General features: G+C 32.9%; 2 protein-coding genes across 3 annotated transcripts; one reads left to right on the top strand and one right to left on the bottom strand.

Annotated features, from left to right (window-relative positions):
• Positions 1–1869: 1869 nt before the first annotated feature.
• LOC106365380 (BI1-like protein) lies at positions 1870–3072 on the top strand. The gene is made up of 4 exons (NM_001316163.1): positions 1870–2116; positions 2253–2366; positions 2616–2773; positions 2872–3072. Exons 1-4 carry the CDS (start codon positions 1870–1872, stop codon positions 3070–3072), a joined length of 720 nt encoding a protein of 239 aa, NP_001303092.1.
• Positions 3073–5879: 2807 nt separating this feature from the next.
• On the bottom strand, positions 5880–9846 carry LOC106369193 (VAN3-binding protein-like). Of its 2 annotated transcripts, none has more exons than XM_048775707.1 (7): positions 9329–9846; positions 8763–8873; positions 7880–8321; positions 7476–7718; positions 7342–7391; positions 6919–6976; positions 5880–6384 (listed from the first exon to the last, which is right to left on the bottom strand). In XM_048775707.1, exons 1-7 carry the CDS (start codon positions 9617–9619, stop codon positions 6176–6178), a joined length of 1404 nt encoding a protein of 467 aa, XP_048631664.1. In that variant the 5' UTR covers positions 9620–9846; the 3' UTR covers positions 5880–6175. The 2 variants fall into 2 exon arrangements, with proteins under 2 accessions (XP_048631664.1, XP_013664755.1); XM_013809301.3 differs by having other exon boundaries at positions 7880–8324; positions 9329–9723.
• Between the last annotated feature and the right edge of the window lie 7012 nt (positions 9847–16858).

The following is a 16858-nucleotide window of genomic DNA, read 5'->3' as shown; positions in this document are numbered from 1 at the left end:
AAATTTGTATAATCCTCTCTATCCTATTTTACCTTTTTTGTGATCCTTTGTATATTCCATTTTATTTTGCGTATATAGAATAGTAAGTATACATCACTCACTAACATATGATTCTCGTAACGCCACAAAACCAACGATGTCATGTACTATGTCACTTATAACTGGTAACCTGTTATGGGAAAAAGGCAGAACCGGATAAATTATGTGTTAAATACTTGACATTACAATACGTCAAAATCAAACTAGTTACTTAATTTACATGCGATATATGGTTAGTCCATAAATTAACCCAATATTTAATATTAATTTAACAAAGTTTATTTAAAAAAAAATAAAAAAAATTAAGACGACTTCCAAAATGACAAATAAGTATTTTTCATGATTTGTTGTGAGTCTCTCAAACTGTCTTTCCTTTTTCTCTTATTTTTTCAGTTTTTAATAGAAGTTTTTTTGGTGAAATACCACCAATGATGATATTCTCATGATAAGTCATTTGGATATATGTTTTTTATTAAATGGGTTATCTTTCCTCTTTAGATTAAAATTTTAGTAGATGATTATATTAACATACTATTATTATTTTGGTTTGTGATATAGCAGTGATGTTGCTCTAATAATCAAATACTATATGATTAGATCTTTTGGGCTAATTAGTATGATCCTAACGTTACTATGTAATTAAAGAAGTAACTCTACCAAAATCTTTGTCATTAATTTTTATAATTTCAACAAAGAGAATGATGGAATACAATTTGTTTCACTTTTCATTGTAAATCTATGTATACTTTTGGTTGTAAAAGTGAGGTTTCTAAAAGTCTTATTCATTGCATTACAGTACTATCCTGATCACTAGATAGTCATACTTCTGCTATATATCCCACTTAAGTCATTTGTGGTTGTTACAACAAAGAAACAAAGAATTGTAATGGAATGGTTGGTATCTAATTAATCACAGTTTATGTATAGAATCAAAATCTTGTAGAACAATTACACATGTGCATTATCAATGTATCTGAGTAGACTACATTGACTAAGGGCATCTTCATCGCAAGAAACTCAAAAGAGTCTCAAAGAAAACTAAATAATAATGATTTATCAGTGTCTTTATTCTTTATCTTTTATTTTTAGATGCCAAATATGTATACATTTGGTGGGGCATATATGAAGGGAGTATTTTAAACTCTTCTACATTGTTTTCATCTCTTCCCACTAGACTGTCATATACATTTAAGTAACTTGTAGTTTTGTTACAACAAACAAAACAAGCTAACAATTGTTATCGTAGCTAGGGTTATCTACGTAGTCAGTATTATTAATATCCTTTAATATTTACGATATGTGCATGACTAATATACACATATGCATTAGAAAAGACTACCCCAGGTTGTTATATATAGTACACAAAACTTTCTTACGTACAGTATGGTCCCCCCTATCTATTTCCATGCAACATTTTATCATACGACAATAACACAAAGCAACGCGGTCTACCTCTTCCACATGTCGTATTACAATTCGTCCCTATGGAGAATGACAGTGACTGGATGATACACTGTTGGAAGGAGAGTCAATACACGCGAAAACTCCCCTCGAACATACTCCGCGTGTCTGGCTATAATTGGGTTTAAGTTTGTTTGCATTTTGTCCAAGAAAAAAAGAGTTTGTTTGCATTAACCACAGTGTAAGAATAGTTTAACTTAATCACTAGTTTGAAACTTTTGACACCAAAAAAGAAAAAGAAAAAAAGTTCATCACTATAACCCCTTTAGTTCCTCTCTATTTATCAACACTTTCCTAGTAACTTCCTTCTCACCAAGAAAAAGCAAAGACCTTATTTTCTCTCTTTCTTTCAGGATATTTTCAACAACAATGGAGAAATCTGACATAGAGAGTGGTGTAGTGATCGGTGGTAAAGAGCTTTATCCTAAGATGACGGAGAGCACCGAGCTTCGCTGGGCTTTCATAAGGAAGGTTTACGCTATCTTGACTCTTCAGCTGATCGTGACTGTCGGAGTCTCCTCCGTCGTTTTCTTCGTAGGCGAGATATCTGTCTTCATCACGACAACCACACCCGGCCTTGTCGTCTTCTTTGTCTCGCTCCTTCTTCCTCTCCTCAGTTGCGTCTTCTTTATTTCTTGATCTTCGACTACTCACTACTGTTTGATAAGTTGTACATAACAGATCTTAGTTTAAAGGAGGTTTCATTGATCATTTGTACTGATGGTGTTTGCTTTTCATGTGTGTGTTTGTAGTGCTGTGGCCACTGATTGTTTTTGCGAAGAAGCATCCCGTCAACCTCATAATCTTAATGCTCTTCACTCTCTCCATCTCTTTCGCCGTGGGACTTTGCTGCTCTTTTTCAAAAGGTATGGTTATTATCTCCATTATTGGTCTGCTTGTAGTATTGTGAGTGCTGATCAAAGACATGTCATGTCATCATCATTGTTTACCCTTTTGCCTTGGATGTTCTCTGTTTTGAAAGATGATCTATGTATTACTTGCACCTTAAGTTCACGCACATACTTGGCTCGATCCCGTTAGCTACTTTAGAGGATGAAGAACAAGATTAACTTTGACTGATATTACAATCTAACTCTTGTGAATAAAAAAAACAGGGAGAATTGTTCTGGAGGCTGCGGTTCTCACAGCTACAATGGTCGTGGGGTTAACGATATACACTTTCTGGGCAGTAAGGAGAGGCCATGACTTCTCTTTCCTTGCACCGTTCCTCTTCGGATCCCTCCTTATCATCCTCGTCTTCGCTACGATACAGGTATATATATACACACCAACTCTAAAACAAATATGATTCATTTATAGTCTATGAAGAAGAGACATTAAAAGATTGGTGAAAACAAAAATGTATATTAGGTATTCCATCCTCTGGGGAAGCTATCGTCGATGATATTCAGCTGTGTAGCTTCAGTCTGTTTCTGCGGTTACATCATCTACGACACGAACCAGCTGATCAAGAAACTCAACTACGACGAGTATATCCATGCTGCTATTTCTCTTTACCTGGACGTCATCAATCTCTTCCTCAATCTCGTTGGTATTCTCGTCCATACTTAGTGATTTGATGCACACATCCTATCTGTTAATGTCCTCATCATGGGTTATTTAGATCTAGTTCCAGACACAAAACTTTATAAGGCTTGTTTATGCTATTTGCTCTTAATGATTGGTTACATATATATATTTTGTAAAGATTATGATAACTCTCAAATCTCAAGACTTTGAGTTTAAGGGCTTACTTGTTTTGCAAGGAATCTCTTGAAGAAAAGCTACATGTGATTTGGAATATTCGATAAACTATTATGCCTTTCTTATCAAGCTGAAAACTCCCAAGAACGGCTTTAAAATAAAAATCTGATCGGTTTTCCAATATATCTTCTTTTTCAGTAATTATCCTCTGAATGAATTTGATAAAATCTGCCAAAAAGACAGTAACTAAGAGAAGTATACAAAACCAAACCGTGGTTAAGTTGATATAAACCTAGTTAAGTCACCGAAACACGCAAACCAACGACAAGCAGTTTCCCAATGAGAAAGCCTTTGCCCATGACCTAAACCACCCCATAGAGAGAGAGAGAGACTGAAGCAGAGAAAAGTGGCCGTTGATCAAATAATTATTTGTCTCAGATCCATTCATCTTATTTATCATCATTCTTAGCATTTTGCCTTGGATCTTCTTTGTTTGGGAATGCAATTAACCAACACTGGATATGGATAACAAGTTCAAAGTGGAGACAAGTGTTGCATCCAGATCTCTGTTTGAGAATGGCTGTCTTTGTGCTATCTCTGACTAGTTACTGCTGCTGCTTTTGAATATCTTAAAAGTTGGAGTTTTAATATCTTGTTTTTTTTTTTAATATGGATCAGGGGAAAACATGATCCATGCTTATATGTCCAGTGTGGAGATTTATCCACACAAAGTCTCAAGCTTTGTCTTGTTTCAGTCACGTGAAAGACTTGTAGAAACAGATTCAGAAACAGAAACAGAGCAAGCAAAATAGAAAAAGAATGAAAGAACAAAGCATGAAAGATAATGACACACTAGATTTTTGTTGACCCGGTGTTCACCTCCTCTTCCAATGTGGAAGAGAGCTATACTCACCTCTGGGGAGAAAAGAAGGCCTTTCAACCTTCCACTAGAACCAGAACCGGCCCTGGGCCCAAGCAAAAAAAGCATAGGCTTCAGGCTGATAGATAATATCAAAATAATCGGCCACATTTTCCTAAAAGTGTGTCTTTGCAGTGGTTAAATAGCCATTGTTTAGGATTCTAAACCAGAGTTTGAAACTCCCCACATGCAAAATGTTTTCCGGCCATTTTTTTCATTTTGGATTTCTAGCCTTTAAAATTCTAAGCCTGGCTCTGACTAGAACCGATCAAAACAGATCTTAAGTGTTTTTCACAAGAGTGACTCACTCTCTCTCTCTCTCTCTCTCGCTTTACACTTCTTTGTTTTCTCTCTCTCTTGGTTACACTCTAACCTAAAACATAAAGCCTCTTTTATATCCAAACAACAAATGGTACTTTAGGTTAAACTTGGTGAGCAAGCACACTGCCTTGCTCCTTCAGATAACATATTCTGAATCTTTGACATCATCAATTCTCCCGTATTCTGCATCTTCACATGGGTTTGTCCCCGACTTGTGTTTCCTTTTGAGACACTCTCTTTGTCTTAGAGTCTCATAATACAAGAGTAGTTTCTTGTTGTGTACTCAGCTGAAACATTGAACCTTCTATCTTGTTCAGAAACTTCGAACCACTTGATCATCTTCTTTGATCCAAGCCCGAGCTACAACCCACATCAAGAAACTATGTTAACTCTATTTCTATAACCATCTACTGGGAAAAAAAAACAGAATGTGATTTTCATGTTACATTAATATATCTAATTACTTCTGAACACAGGGATGATGGTTCTGGAGACTGCAATTCTCACTGCTACAATGGTCATAGGTCTAATCAACAGTGATTTCTCCTTCCTTGAGCTATTCCTCTTCGGTGCCCTCCTTACCATCACTGTCTCTTGTTTGATACAAGTATTACTTGCTAACTCTCAAACAATTCAGATTTATTTTTAGTTTTTTTTTTGAAGAGACATTAAAATGTACATATTCTATCATCTGTGGATACCCATTGTTTAGCTGCAATCATATTATTCAGAGACATAGTCTTTGTCAAGCTGACCAGGAAACTTGACTACAATGAGTATTACCGTGCTGCTGCTAATCTTTATCTGGACAGCATCAGTCTCTTCCTCAAACTCCTGGATATTCTGGTGAAACTCCAGACCAAAAACAATAAGTGGCTGGTTTGGTTTCATCTTATCTGATGTCCCCAGTACTAAGAATTAATTACGAGCACAAGCCTTAAAATGACTGGGTTGCTTTTGTGCTCTGTGTTTTTAATTTGACTAGCTTTTGTAGGGATTACTTGTTAACCAAGGTATCTCTAGAATAGTGATATATATAGCGGATATTTTTAATATATTTAGTCTGAATGCAAATGTCTATGCATTTGTGTAAATTCTGCGAAGGGGGCTATCTTTCATTCTTGGCTGAATGAATTTTTCTTAACAATCACTGATTAAACCGACCATTTATCCAATTTTAAGAACACGAGTATAAATGTTGACAGTGCTGATGGCTTCAGGAAACACATGATAAGTTGTTAACAGTAACCAGACTAATTCTTCTTTTTTCTTTTTTCTTTTGTAACACAACCAGACTAACTCTTCATTATTTGTTTTGTCTTCTTCTTTCATATGAGAAACATGTGCAGATTCTTTCTGGATTTTTTCACCAACAGTGGGACAAAAAAGAAGCATATTTGATGTTCCCAATAAATATGGAAAATGGACTCATCAATAATATAAAATATTATCTCTTACTTCAACTTTGTTTTTTTATACAAAATGACCACCAACACAAAGAGACCTAAGAAATTAAACAATACAGATCACCCCACTAAGTTTTGTTTATCAAAAACCAAACCCTTCCCCACCTTCGTTTTTGAAACCTTGACTAAGTAGGTCCATTACATTCCTATACCCACCCACAAAACATTACCTTAAAAGAACCCCTAAAGTTTACCAAAGTTTTAATTTTGACCCCATAAGTTAAAACGCACTCCCATACTTGGCAGACTTTTTAAAACGGTTTATTCACATCCTAAATCTCCTTTCAGCAGCAACCACAAGAAGCCTCGAAACACCTTGCGTCCACATATCATACTCCCTCTGGCTCTTGCATTCAAATTCCACATCACCTCGCAGGACAGTCTTCAAACCAAAGTATCTCAGATCATCTCCTCCCTCAAGCAAATGTCGTCCAGGCCAAGCTGGAACATTCTTGATCACTTCAAGCACAATGTCTGCAACCAAAATTGGAACAAAAAACATTTTAAACAAAGAGTCTTCAAGTTCACATTCAAAGAATAGACAAAAAGTAAAAGATTGAGGGCCACTTTTGATTTGATCTTATAAGTTACTTTAGACACATACACTTTTGCTTTTTCATTTTTTTTTTCTTCTCAAATCCCCATATCCAAAGCAGACCCACATCAACGTTTTGAATTCTCTTTACCAGGGTTCACATATAATTGACAGTATATAGTGACAAAAAGATAAAGCTTTCAACTTTGCTACCATTGAGTGATATCAAACAAAATATAACTAGAAAACATTCTTTGTTTTAAACCCCATTTAGAAGAATCTTCTTTAATGTCTTAAACCCCATTTAGAAGAATCATCTTTAATGTCTAGGAAGGAATTAGATAAACCTCCTATCAATCTTTTCAGGTTTTAAATTTAAAAATCATCTTTATGAATGAAATATTATATATATATATATATATATATATATATATATATATATAATTATGTAACAAGCGCAAATGATATCTTACTCTTTTTCTTCTTGGTGAAGGTTTTGCCAACATGCTTACTCTTCATCTTCAGTGTAACCTACAAGATCAATAATCAAAACAATCAAAAAACAAATGGTTGATTCTCAAAGAAGATGCTTACGCAAAAAAAGACAAAAAGTGGATCCCATAATTTCATTATCATCATCATTTTCATAGCAATGCTTTTTATTTTTACAAGCTTTAGTACTATTTCTGCTTTCTCTTCTTTTCCTGCCAATTTGAAATCTCATTTTCTCATCTTTTCGTGTGTTTCATATAACAAAGTTCACATCCATGTGAAGCTACTAAAGATTCCCCACTGATTATCAAATAATCTAGGCTCTCTTTAATCTTTTTAATCAGATCAACGATCATCTCCTAAAGTGAACAAATCTCGAGACACTAAGGGAAATAAACCTTTACCTGATTCATCTTGTTGATGTAAACAGAAACTATTTTCCAGTGGAGATCGCCTGCAAAAGTAACACAAAGAAGCATTAGAACAAAAGATCCAAAGAACTAAAACGTAAACAAAAAAAGAAAGAACTTGTTGTTACCTTTGCGAGTACGTTTGAGAAGTTCGCAACCTCTAGCAAGCCACTCTCTGCTGCAAGTTCCCAGGAAATTCTCTTGTTGCATAAGTTCCCCACTGTGACTACTGCTCGAACTACCGTTGCTACCATTGTGAACATTGCTGCATCCTCCAGTAGAAGTGAGACCCTTGTCCATTGGTATCACTGATGCAATGTTCCACACTTCCTTCATCGCCCTCGCCTTCAAGGTCGCCACGCCCCTTAGAGCTGCACCATTAAGATCAAATTAGCCAAACATTAACTTTGATTTCATCAAAATTCTAATTTTGAATCAACCCTCATATCAATTCTAACGTTTTCTTCATCAAGTTTCCAACTTTAAAGTCAAATCAAAACCCCAAAATACAGAGTTAATGAAGCTACTGAACCTGTGGCAGCACCGGCGGTGAGAGTCATGATATCTCCGGCGGAGCGAACATTAACCGCGGAGCTGACAACAGAAGCCAAATGCTCCCTCTCAGCTCCCATCAACTCAGCAGCCTCCACACACTGAGCAGCAACAAGGGTCGCGGCAGAAGCAACCGCCATGTCGGTTTTAGCCATCTGCTCATCCTTCCCGGAGCTAGAAGAGGCGGCGGTGGCTGCTGCGATGGCGGCAACAGCTGCAGCAACGCCAGCGACGGAGACAGCCGCGTGAATCTGAGCGTTGTGCGCTCGAGTCTCCTCCTTCTTCTTCTCCCTGCGGTCCTTAAGCCAGCGTCCCACCGTCTTGGACTGTGTAGCTGTGGCGGTTATAGGCCCCGGAGTAGTGGCCGTGGAACGGAACTGGGAGTTAATGTTGTTCAGTGAAGTGTTGTTTGCCCGACAAAACTGCTGCATAGTAAAGTCAAAATTAGGGAGTCCCCAGAAATGGATAGAGAAATAAATAATCCTAGAAAAGGAAAGATCTTGGAAGAGTGATGAACAAGAAAAAGACAAAATCAAAGTAAATAAAGACAAAACAAACCCAGGAAAAACAATTGATTAAGGAGTAAATAATTGTATTAATTATTAAATAGCGAATGTTGTTAAACTGAAAATAAACATCGGAAACAGTAGTGGAGAAAAAGAAACATGATCTCTGGGTATGGTTGGATAAAGAGAAAGGTAATGTTATTGTCAGTGAAGCAGTAAAAATTGAAAACATTTACATTGAGAAAAACACAAACTTTTGCAGAAACCAACTAAACAATAAACCCAGATTTTTTTTAACCAGAATTAAGTTATATGATTAAAGAGAGAGAGAGAGAGAGAGAGAGATAAACTGAAAACCTTAATGTCATCGGATTCGGGAGGAGAGACGGGAGGACTGTCGGTTAAAGAACCGTTGAGAGGGCCACTACTGTGTGAAAGCCGACCGGATGTTCTGGGTGACACTTCTTGCTGCACAAATTGTCATTATTATTGTTAAAAATATGATGAACATGAGACAAAAGGAGAACTCTTTGCAGAAGATGATGACAAAAAAAAAAAAATCTTGTGGTTAAGGGTCCCAGAAAGCATGTAGATATCTAATCATAAATTTTCATCTTTTTTTTTTGTTTGAATAATAATTACAATTATTGCGCGTGAAAGTTCCATTCTTTCATAGAGATCTCCATGAACAAAATTGTCTCGATTTGGAAAGAAAAAAAATCAATGAAGAAGAGAACAAGAACTTAAATTAAGAGAGCCTGAGGATAAAAACAAAAGAAATTAAGAATCTGAAGACAAAAACAAAAAACAAAAGAAACGGAAAGAGATTAAAGTGTGTCAACATCTTACAAAAGAGAACACAAATGCATAGCTTTGTCCGCAAATGCTCTGTTTTTTTATCCGAACAACAAAAGGAGACTTACAGAGTGAGACAAGATACGATCCATCACCATTTGAGAAGTTTCTGAGCACGCGAAGGAGAAGGTGTTTCCGGAGACAAGTCCGTTCTCCTCCGTATCGCCGCCGTCGCCAGAGATGGGTTCTTCTTCGGTTTTGGAGAGGAGAATCTGAGGGTTCGAAGGTGTCAAAGCCTTGGAGACCTCGAGAGCTGAGACGCTCCAAGAGCGAGCGAGGAACTCCATGGGCTCCAGAGGCGTCTCCGGTGGTCGGTAGACCGGGTCGGGTCTCCATGTTGGAACCATGGGTTTTTCCATTTGAGAGAGAGAGAGCGGAGGAAGAAAGAGAGATTGATGAGTGGAGATAAAGAGAGAGAGTGTTGGGAGGAGAGTGTTGATGGAAGTGAAAGGTTGTCAATGGAGAGAGATTTATAGAGGTGACAAGTGACACGAAGCTATTTTCTCACTCTGCTTTTCTTTTTCTCTTCTCTTCCGTTTTATTGCTTTTTCTTACTCTCTCTCTCTCTCTCGTAAAATTGTCATACTGCCCTTTGTTTTCACTTTAATTTTTATTTTGGGGATTTATAGACTAACAATTTTATTATATAAAGCTTACTTCTTTAAAATTGGTAATTAACATGATCGCGACACATATCAATTATATATTTAAGAATATGACATGTGTTAATCTATCTCATAATTAAAATATATATACTAAGATATTAACAAAAATGAACTTTATTAAAAATCTTATTATATATATTATTTAATAGTAATTTTTCTTTTTTAAATACTAATCAAAAGATTATTGGAAAAAAATATTTGATAATAATTATCTTTCTAATATTGTGACATGTGTTTAAATATATATAAGATAATAAAAACAAATTTTGAAGAAACTACTTTCAAAAATTATTTAATAGTAAAAATGATTTTAAAAAAATATTTAGTAGTAATGTTTTTAGAAATTTTCCTTTTTAAAAATCCTAAAAATAGATTTGAAAACAATTTATTTAATATAATTTTTATTTTCTAAACTTTTAATGAAAATATAATTATAAAAGATTATATTGAGCTTTGTTCTTCAAAATTGCTAATTAACATGATTGTGATACATGGTAGTTATATATTTAAAAATGTGATATATGTTAAACTATTTAACAATCAAAAATACATATACTAAAATAATAAAAACGAGTTTTTTAAAAAATTAATTATAAATATTATTTAAGAGTCTTATTATTATTGTAATTATTATTGTAATTATTATTTTTTATTATAATATTTATTTTAAAAGATAGTAAAGATAAAGAATTATAAAAGATATACATTATTTGAGTGTTTAATGATGAACATGATACTAAAAATTATTTAATTAACAAAATAAGTGTAAAATTAGTATTGATATGAATTATAAAAATAGCAATTTTAAAAATATTTATTAATAACTAAAATTAATTATTTGATAGAAATATTTTTTTTATGAAATTCTAAATAGAAGATAATTGTAATAGGTTATATGACAGTAAATTTACCTTTTCTAAAATCTTAAATAAAATTGTAAAAGAGTATTTAATATTTTTATTTTTTTATTTTAAATAAAAAGGAGATTTATAAAATAGATTGTTTCATTTTTCAAAAAGTCCTAGCAAAATGAAATTTTAAAAACTTATTTAATAAAACATTAAATTAATACATAAGAACATGTATAATGTTGTCATTGATTTGATTGGGGTATTTAACTTTCATTTCGTTTTTACTTTTCATGATTGTGTCAGTTTAAATGTTTATGTATAGTATTTTCTCTAATCTTTAGTATAAATTTTATAACAACTCATCTATAGACCATGATTATAAAATACAAAAATTAACTTAAACTTATGTGTGAAAATGTTTTAATTATAAAATAAATCTCAAACAACACATGCAAAAACAATCATAATACTATAATAAAATGATTTATTATTTTATGACTTGTATTAAATTAAAAATCAAATAAAAATCGGTTGCAACGCAACAGGCTCATATCTTGTGCGTTTATAATAGTCGAGTAGTTTTGGCTTTTTTGGGGGTTTATAGACCAACAATGCGTTTCAAGTAAGATTATCTTCATATTTCTTAAAATTTTAAAATAAAAACACTTAACTTAATTTTTATATAGTTGAACTTTAATATTAAAATAGAAGTTGAACCAATAGATACATTTTTTTAATGACATACGTTTTTCTATTATTTTTCTTTCTAATAGTAAAAACTGTTATGAAAACCTCTGAATAAAAGTTTTCTAAGAACGTCTTTAATAGTGACTAGAGTTTATCCCGCACATAGTGCGGATATATTTTCATTTTATAAATATTTAATTTTGATATTATTATATAAATTTAAATATACAATTTATATCTTAGTGTTATGTATTTTATAACTCTTTAATTTTATTGTTTAAGTTCCTTATTACTTTATTAATATAGGGGCTTGTTTTGTACATTTTACTTTTTTATTACGTTTTCGAGTTTTCATAATTTGAAATAATCAAATAAAAAATATTTTTCAACATATGATTTTTGAAAATATATAGCTGTAGAAATAATTTTTTAACATATGTTAATAACTTCATTTGTATAAAACAAATCTAACATGATTAACAAATTTGAACCTGTTTTAGTGGTAGATGATAATTTATTTAAATGAAAGCAGTATATTACTTAATTACGAAATTAATTAATGAAATATTTAATAAAAATTATTTAAAATTTAATAGGATTTTGTTAGATTTTTCTCAACAGATTTTGTTATAACTGAAAATAAAATTCAAATCTATAGTTAAAATTAGTTTATTATTAATGTTCCTATTAATTATTATGTCATATTATGTGATTAATGAAATGGTCCTAATAAACTTCTAAATAGTAGATAAAAATGGTACTTCTCTTTTAATAGAGAAGATATGTTAAATAGTATCTCACCAAGAAATATTTTTTTTATGAAAATAGAATATACATCTCCAATGTATTCTCCTATTTTCCTCTAAAATAGGAAAACTCTATAATAGAGATTGATTTGTCTCTAATGTATGCATCTATTTCTTTCTCTAAAAAGAAATATTCTTGATATTTTTTTAAAAAAATTACAAATAATTTTTTTTTGTGAAAGTTAAAAATTAACCCAATTTATTTTAACATTTCATAAAATTATGATATTATTTAAACTAAATATTTCTTTAAGAACTATTGTGAAAATAAAAAAGTGTATTTCACTACAAAAATATTTATTTTTGGTTACAATTATTAAAGTAAAAATTTAAATGATTATTTTTTAATAAAAAAATGACTTTTATTATAAAGGAATGCTACTTTTTTTCTCTAAATATAGAGGTGGACTGAGTGAATTTTCCTGTATTATAACATTTAAAGTCAAAATTAGTTAGGTGTTGGATAGGCTGTTAGAAGTGATTTAAGTTCTTTTGAGTATTCAATTTCAGAAATATCTGTAAAAAATATAAAAAAATTCAAAAACATAATTTTAAAGAAAAATCAAAAACATTAGTAGTGTTTAGTTTGGAAACTCACTTGAAATATTTTGGTAATAAAGATGCTCTTATGTCCCGACTCCCTACCATTGAATAATTTTTTTCTTTTTGTTGAAATCGGAATTGATAATGTATCGAAATTTAAATCTACTAATCATTATGAAAAATTATATATTTATGTGATACAGCGGAAACAACTATATACAACTCAATTAAGGGATTACTAGGTGTTTTGTCCGCGAGGCAGGCTTAAACATTTTCATAAATTTTTGAAAATTTTTTTTGTACACTATATTCATTACTAAAATAAATTTTTAAATAACTCAATATTATATTTTTAATTATATAATTAAAATATTTTGTTTGATTAATATTAAATTATATAATTTGTGTTTAACGTTTTAATAAAATAATTTTTCAGATAATAATACAGTATATATATATATATAGAAATTTTTTTTAATTATATTTTTAGATTTTGGAAAATTCATATTCTATTTTTAATTATATAATTAAGAATTTTATTTGATTAATATTTAGTTATATAATTTATGTTTTTAACTTTTTACTAAAAGACTTTTTCAGATAACAATACAATATATACATAAATTATCTCTTTTTAAAATTATATTTTCAGATTTTGGATATATCTTAATATTATTAATATTAATCAATTATCTAATCAAATCAATTAAAATTTCGTTTTTATTTTATAATTTATTTATACATTTATTCATTAAGGATATAAACGATATTAATTGTTCTAACTTTTAACGTGAGAGCTCGATTCTAAAAATTTACTTCACAAATAATAGTATATATATAATCCTCAATTGGGATTTGCAAGTTCTTTTTTTTTTGTTTAGAACGAAGACGGGCAAATTCAACCAATGGAATCTTGTTTGGGACCTTTTTTCGATTGACGAGTTTAATAAAATTAATACAAAGGATATAATATACTCTTTTTCAAAAACAAAGTTTTTTATTAATCAAATAAAATTGAATAAAACTTAATCTTTAATTTCTATTTATAATAATCCTTAAATCTAGAAAAATCATAATCTTACTTAAACAGAAAACCCACTAAAATATGTAAAATAAAATATAATTAAAAGATAATTATCGGAAAATAAAAATATATAATAAAAATATTTGGATAATTTGTAAATAATGTTGCTGCACCATTATGCCACGTAGCTGAAGAAATATCTAGTAGGACTGGTCGTGGATGGTGGTAACACAAAATTAATTATAAAGCTAAAAAGAAATTTAAGCTAAACTCTGTGTTGTAAAGCACAACAACAACAAAGTTGTTAGTTGCATTGTTTTCTTTTTACTAACTACTTGTGTTCTGTGTGGAATATAGGAAATCAGAAGAAACATGGTTCAGTTTTTTTTTTTTTTTTTGTCATCAACTTATACAGACTCATACAGACTCTGTAAACCAAATCGGAGTATATTGATCCATGTGAACAACAAAAGACGGTTGTCTCCTGGCACTGCGTGCTAGGCTGTCCGCCCTTGAGTTTTGCGTTCGTGATACATGAACGATCTCTGATTGGAGGAAATTTTCTTTCAGGACTTTAATGTCTTCCAAATAACTTGCAAATGCTGGCCATTCTTCTGGTTCTGAAACCATCTTCACCAATTGAGAACAATCCGTAGCAAACGTGACCTGAAATTGACGTAAGTTCCTCATACATTCCATTGCCCAAAGTAGTGCTTCCATCTCTGCATGGAGAGGCGAAAGACTAGTCCGAACATTCCTTGCCCCCATCAACCCGGCAAACCCTTCTAAAGTACTGAACCAGCCCTGTCCAGAAAAATTATCATTTTCCTTCCAAGAACCATCTGTGAAACACCATCTACCTGGAATCTCCGGCAAAGAGATGACATCGACTTGTGATACCGTTCTCTGTTCTTTTACTAGCTGTGCTTCCGCCCAGAGTGCAGATTCCGTTTCTGCCAATTTAAGCGTATCCCGAGGATCAATATCCAAATTGCTAAAAACTTTATTATTCCGTCCTTTCCAAATATACCAGAGTATCCATGCAAACTGATGATCCTCTAATTGCGGAAGAACTCTCCAGAAAAGATAATCCATATTTGTATATAGAGACTCTGTTGGAAAAATAGCTGGATTTGATGGTATCTGCGAGAGAGCCCAAACCTGAACTGCTGGAGGACATTCAAAAAACACATGGTTTATAGACTCCTCGTTAGCACCACATCTTGCACAACATATATCCCCAGTTAACCCCCGTGCTTGCAGATTTTTCTTTACTGCAACACACCCCGTTACCAATTGCCAAAGGAAATGTTTTAACTTTGGTGGACACCGTATTTTCCAACAAAAAGACTTCAAAATATCTACTGTGGGTCCAAACATTACTGGTGGTCTTTCCTGATCTGGGTAAACTCGCTCTACCTGATAACCTGATTTTACCGTATATTTTCCATTGTTTGTGAAATGCCATCCAGTTCTATCTACCATCTGAGTCTTGCTCAGTGGTATGCTTTCTATTAGTTTCACATCCTGTGGGTCCACAAGAGTCCGAAGTGCCTGCAAATTCCAAGTCCGCGTAGTAGGATCAATGAAATAATCCACCGTGAGATCTGGATAATGATTGTGTTGGTTTTTGTTGGCTGGTCTCGGGCGAGTGGTTGGGAGCCAGGGATCATTCCATACAGAGATAGATGATCCTGATCCCACCCGTTTGATTAGTCCTTTGCTTACCAGAGATCTAGCAGATGTGATACTCCGCCATCCATATGACGGAGAGTATGAGCGAATCGGTTCCAGGGGTGAGGCATTCCTGTAATACCGACCTTTGAAAACTCGAGAAAATAGAGTATTCGGCTTTTCAATCAGTCTCTATAACTGTTTACCAAGCATCGCCGTATTGAAATCAGTGATGTCCTTAAATCCCAATCCACCTTCCTCTTTACTAATGCATACTTTGTCCCATGATTTCCAATGCAAACCTTTTGTACTACCCCATGGACTCCACCAGAATTGTGCTACCGCGCTTGTCAATTTCTTCGCGGTTGCCTTGGGTAATCGATAAACCGACATCACATGATTTGGTAATGCCGTTACCACTGATTTTATGATCACTTCCTTTCCTCCTTTCGTGAAAAACTTAAAAGTCCATCCATTGACCCTTTTATTTAACCTATCTTGCACAAAGCTAAAAACTTGAATCTTTGAACCCCCAAGAATTTCTGGTAATCCTAAATAAGTTCCCATGCCTCCAAGATTCTGGATGCCCAGAATATCTCTCAATTCCTGCCTGATGGATTCCTCAATCTTATGCCCAAATTGAATCGAAGATTTATCAAAATTAATAAGTTGACCTGATACCATCTCATATTCCTTTAATATCCGGAGAATAGTTTGACATTCATCCCTTTGAGCTTTACAAAAGAACAGACTATCATCCGCAAAGAGCAGATGAGAAATCGAAGGACATGCTCTGGCTACCTTCATGCCTGTTAGTTCTTTTCCATGCTCTGCCTTTTTAATGTTTGCAATCAAAGCCTCAGTACACAATATAAATAAATAAGGTGATAGAGGATCGCCTTGCCGTAATCCTCGGTGGGGAATAATTAAACCTCGTGGTTGACCATTTAGGAGAACCTGATATTGGACCGATGATATACACCCCATCATTAACTTAATCCAATGAAGATCAAAACCCATCTTTGCTAGTAAAGCCTGAATAAAATTCCATTCTACCCTATCATACGCTTTACTCATATCTGTTTTAATTGCCATATACTTTCCTTGACATGCCTTATTAGTCCGTAACCCATGGAACATCTCCTGAGCTATAAGAATATTATCCGTTATCAACCTCCCAGCCACAAATGCTGACTGTGTTTCTGAAATGAAAGACGGAAGACATAACCTCAACCGTTGACATAGAACCTTCGAAATAATTTTATACCCCACATTACATAGGCTAATTGGCCTCAACTCCGTCATCCTTGTGGGTCTCTCCGTCTTTGGAATCATACAAATATTAGTA

The sequence above is a fragment of the Brassica napus genome, chromosome A1, assembly GCF_020379485.1.
Source record: "Brassica napus cultivar Da-Ae chromosome A1, Da-Ae, whole genome shotgun sequence".
Lineage (NCBI taxonomy): Eukaryota > Viridiplantae > Streptophyta > Magnoliopsida > Brassicales > Brassicaceae > Brassica > Brassica napus.
This window is presented reverse-complemented; position numbering and strand designations above follow the sequence as displayed.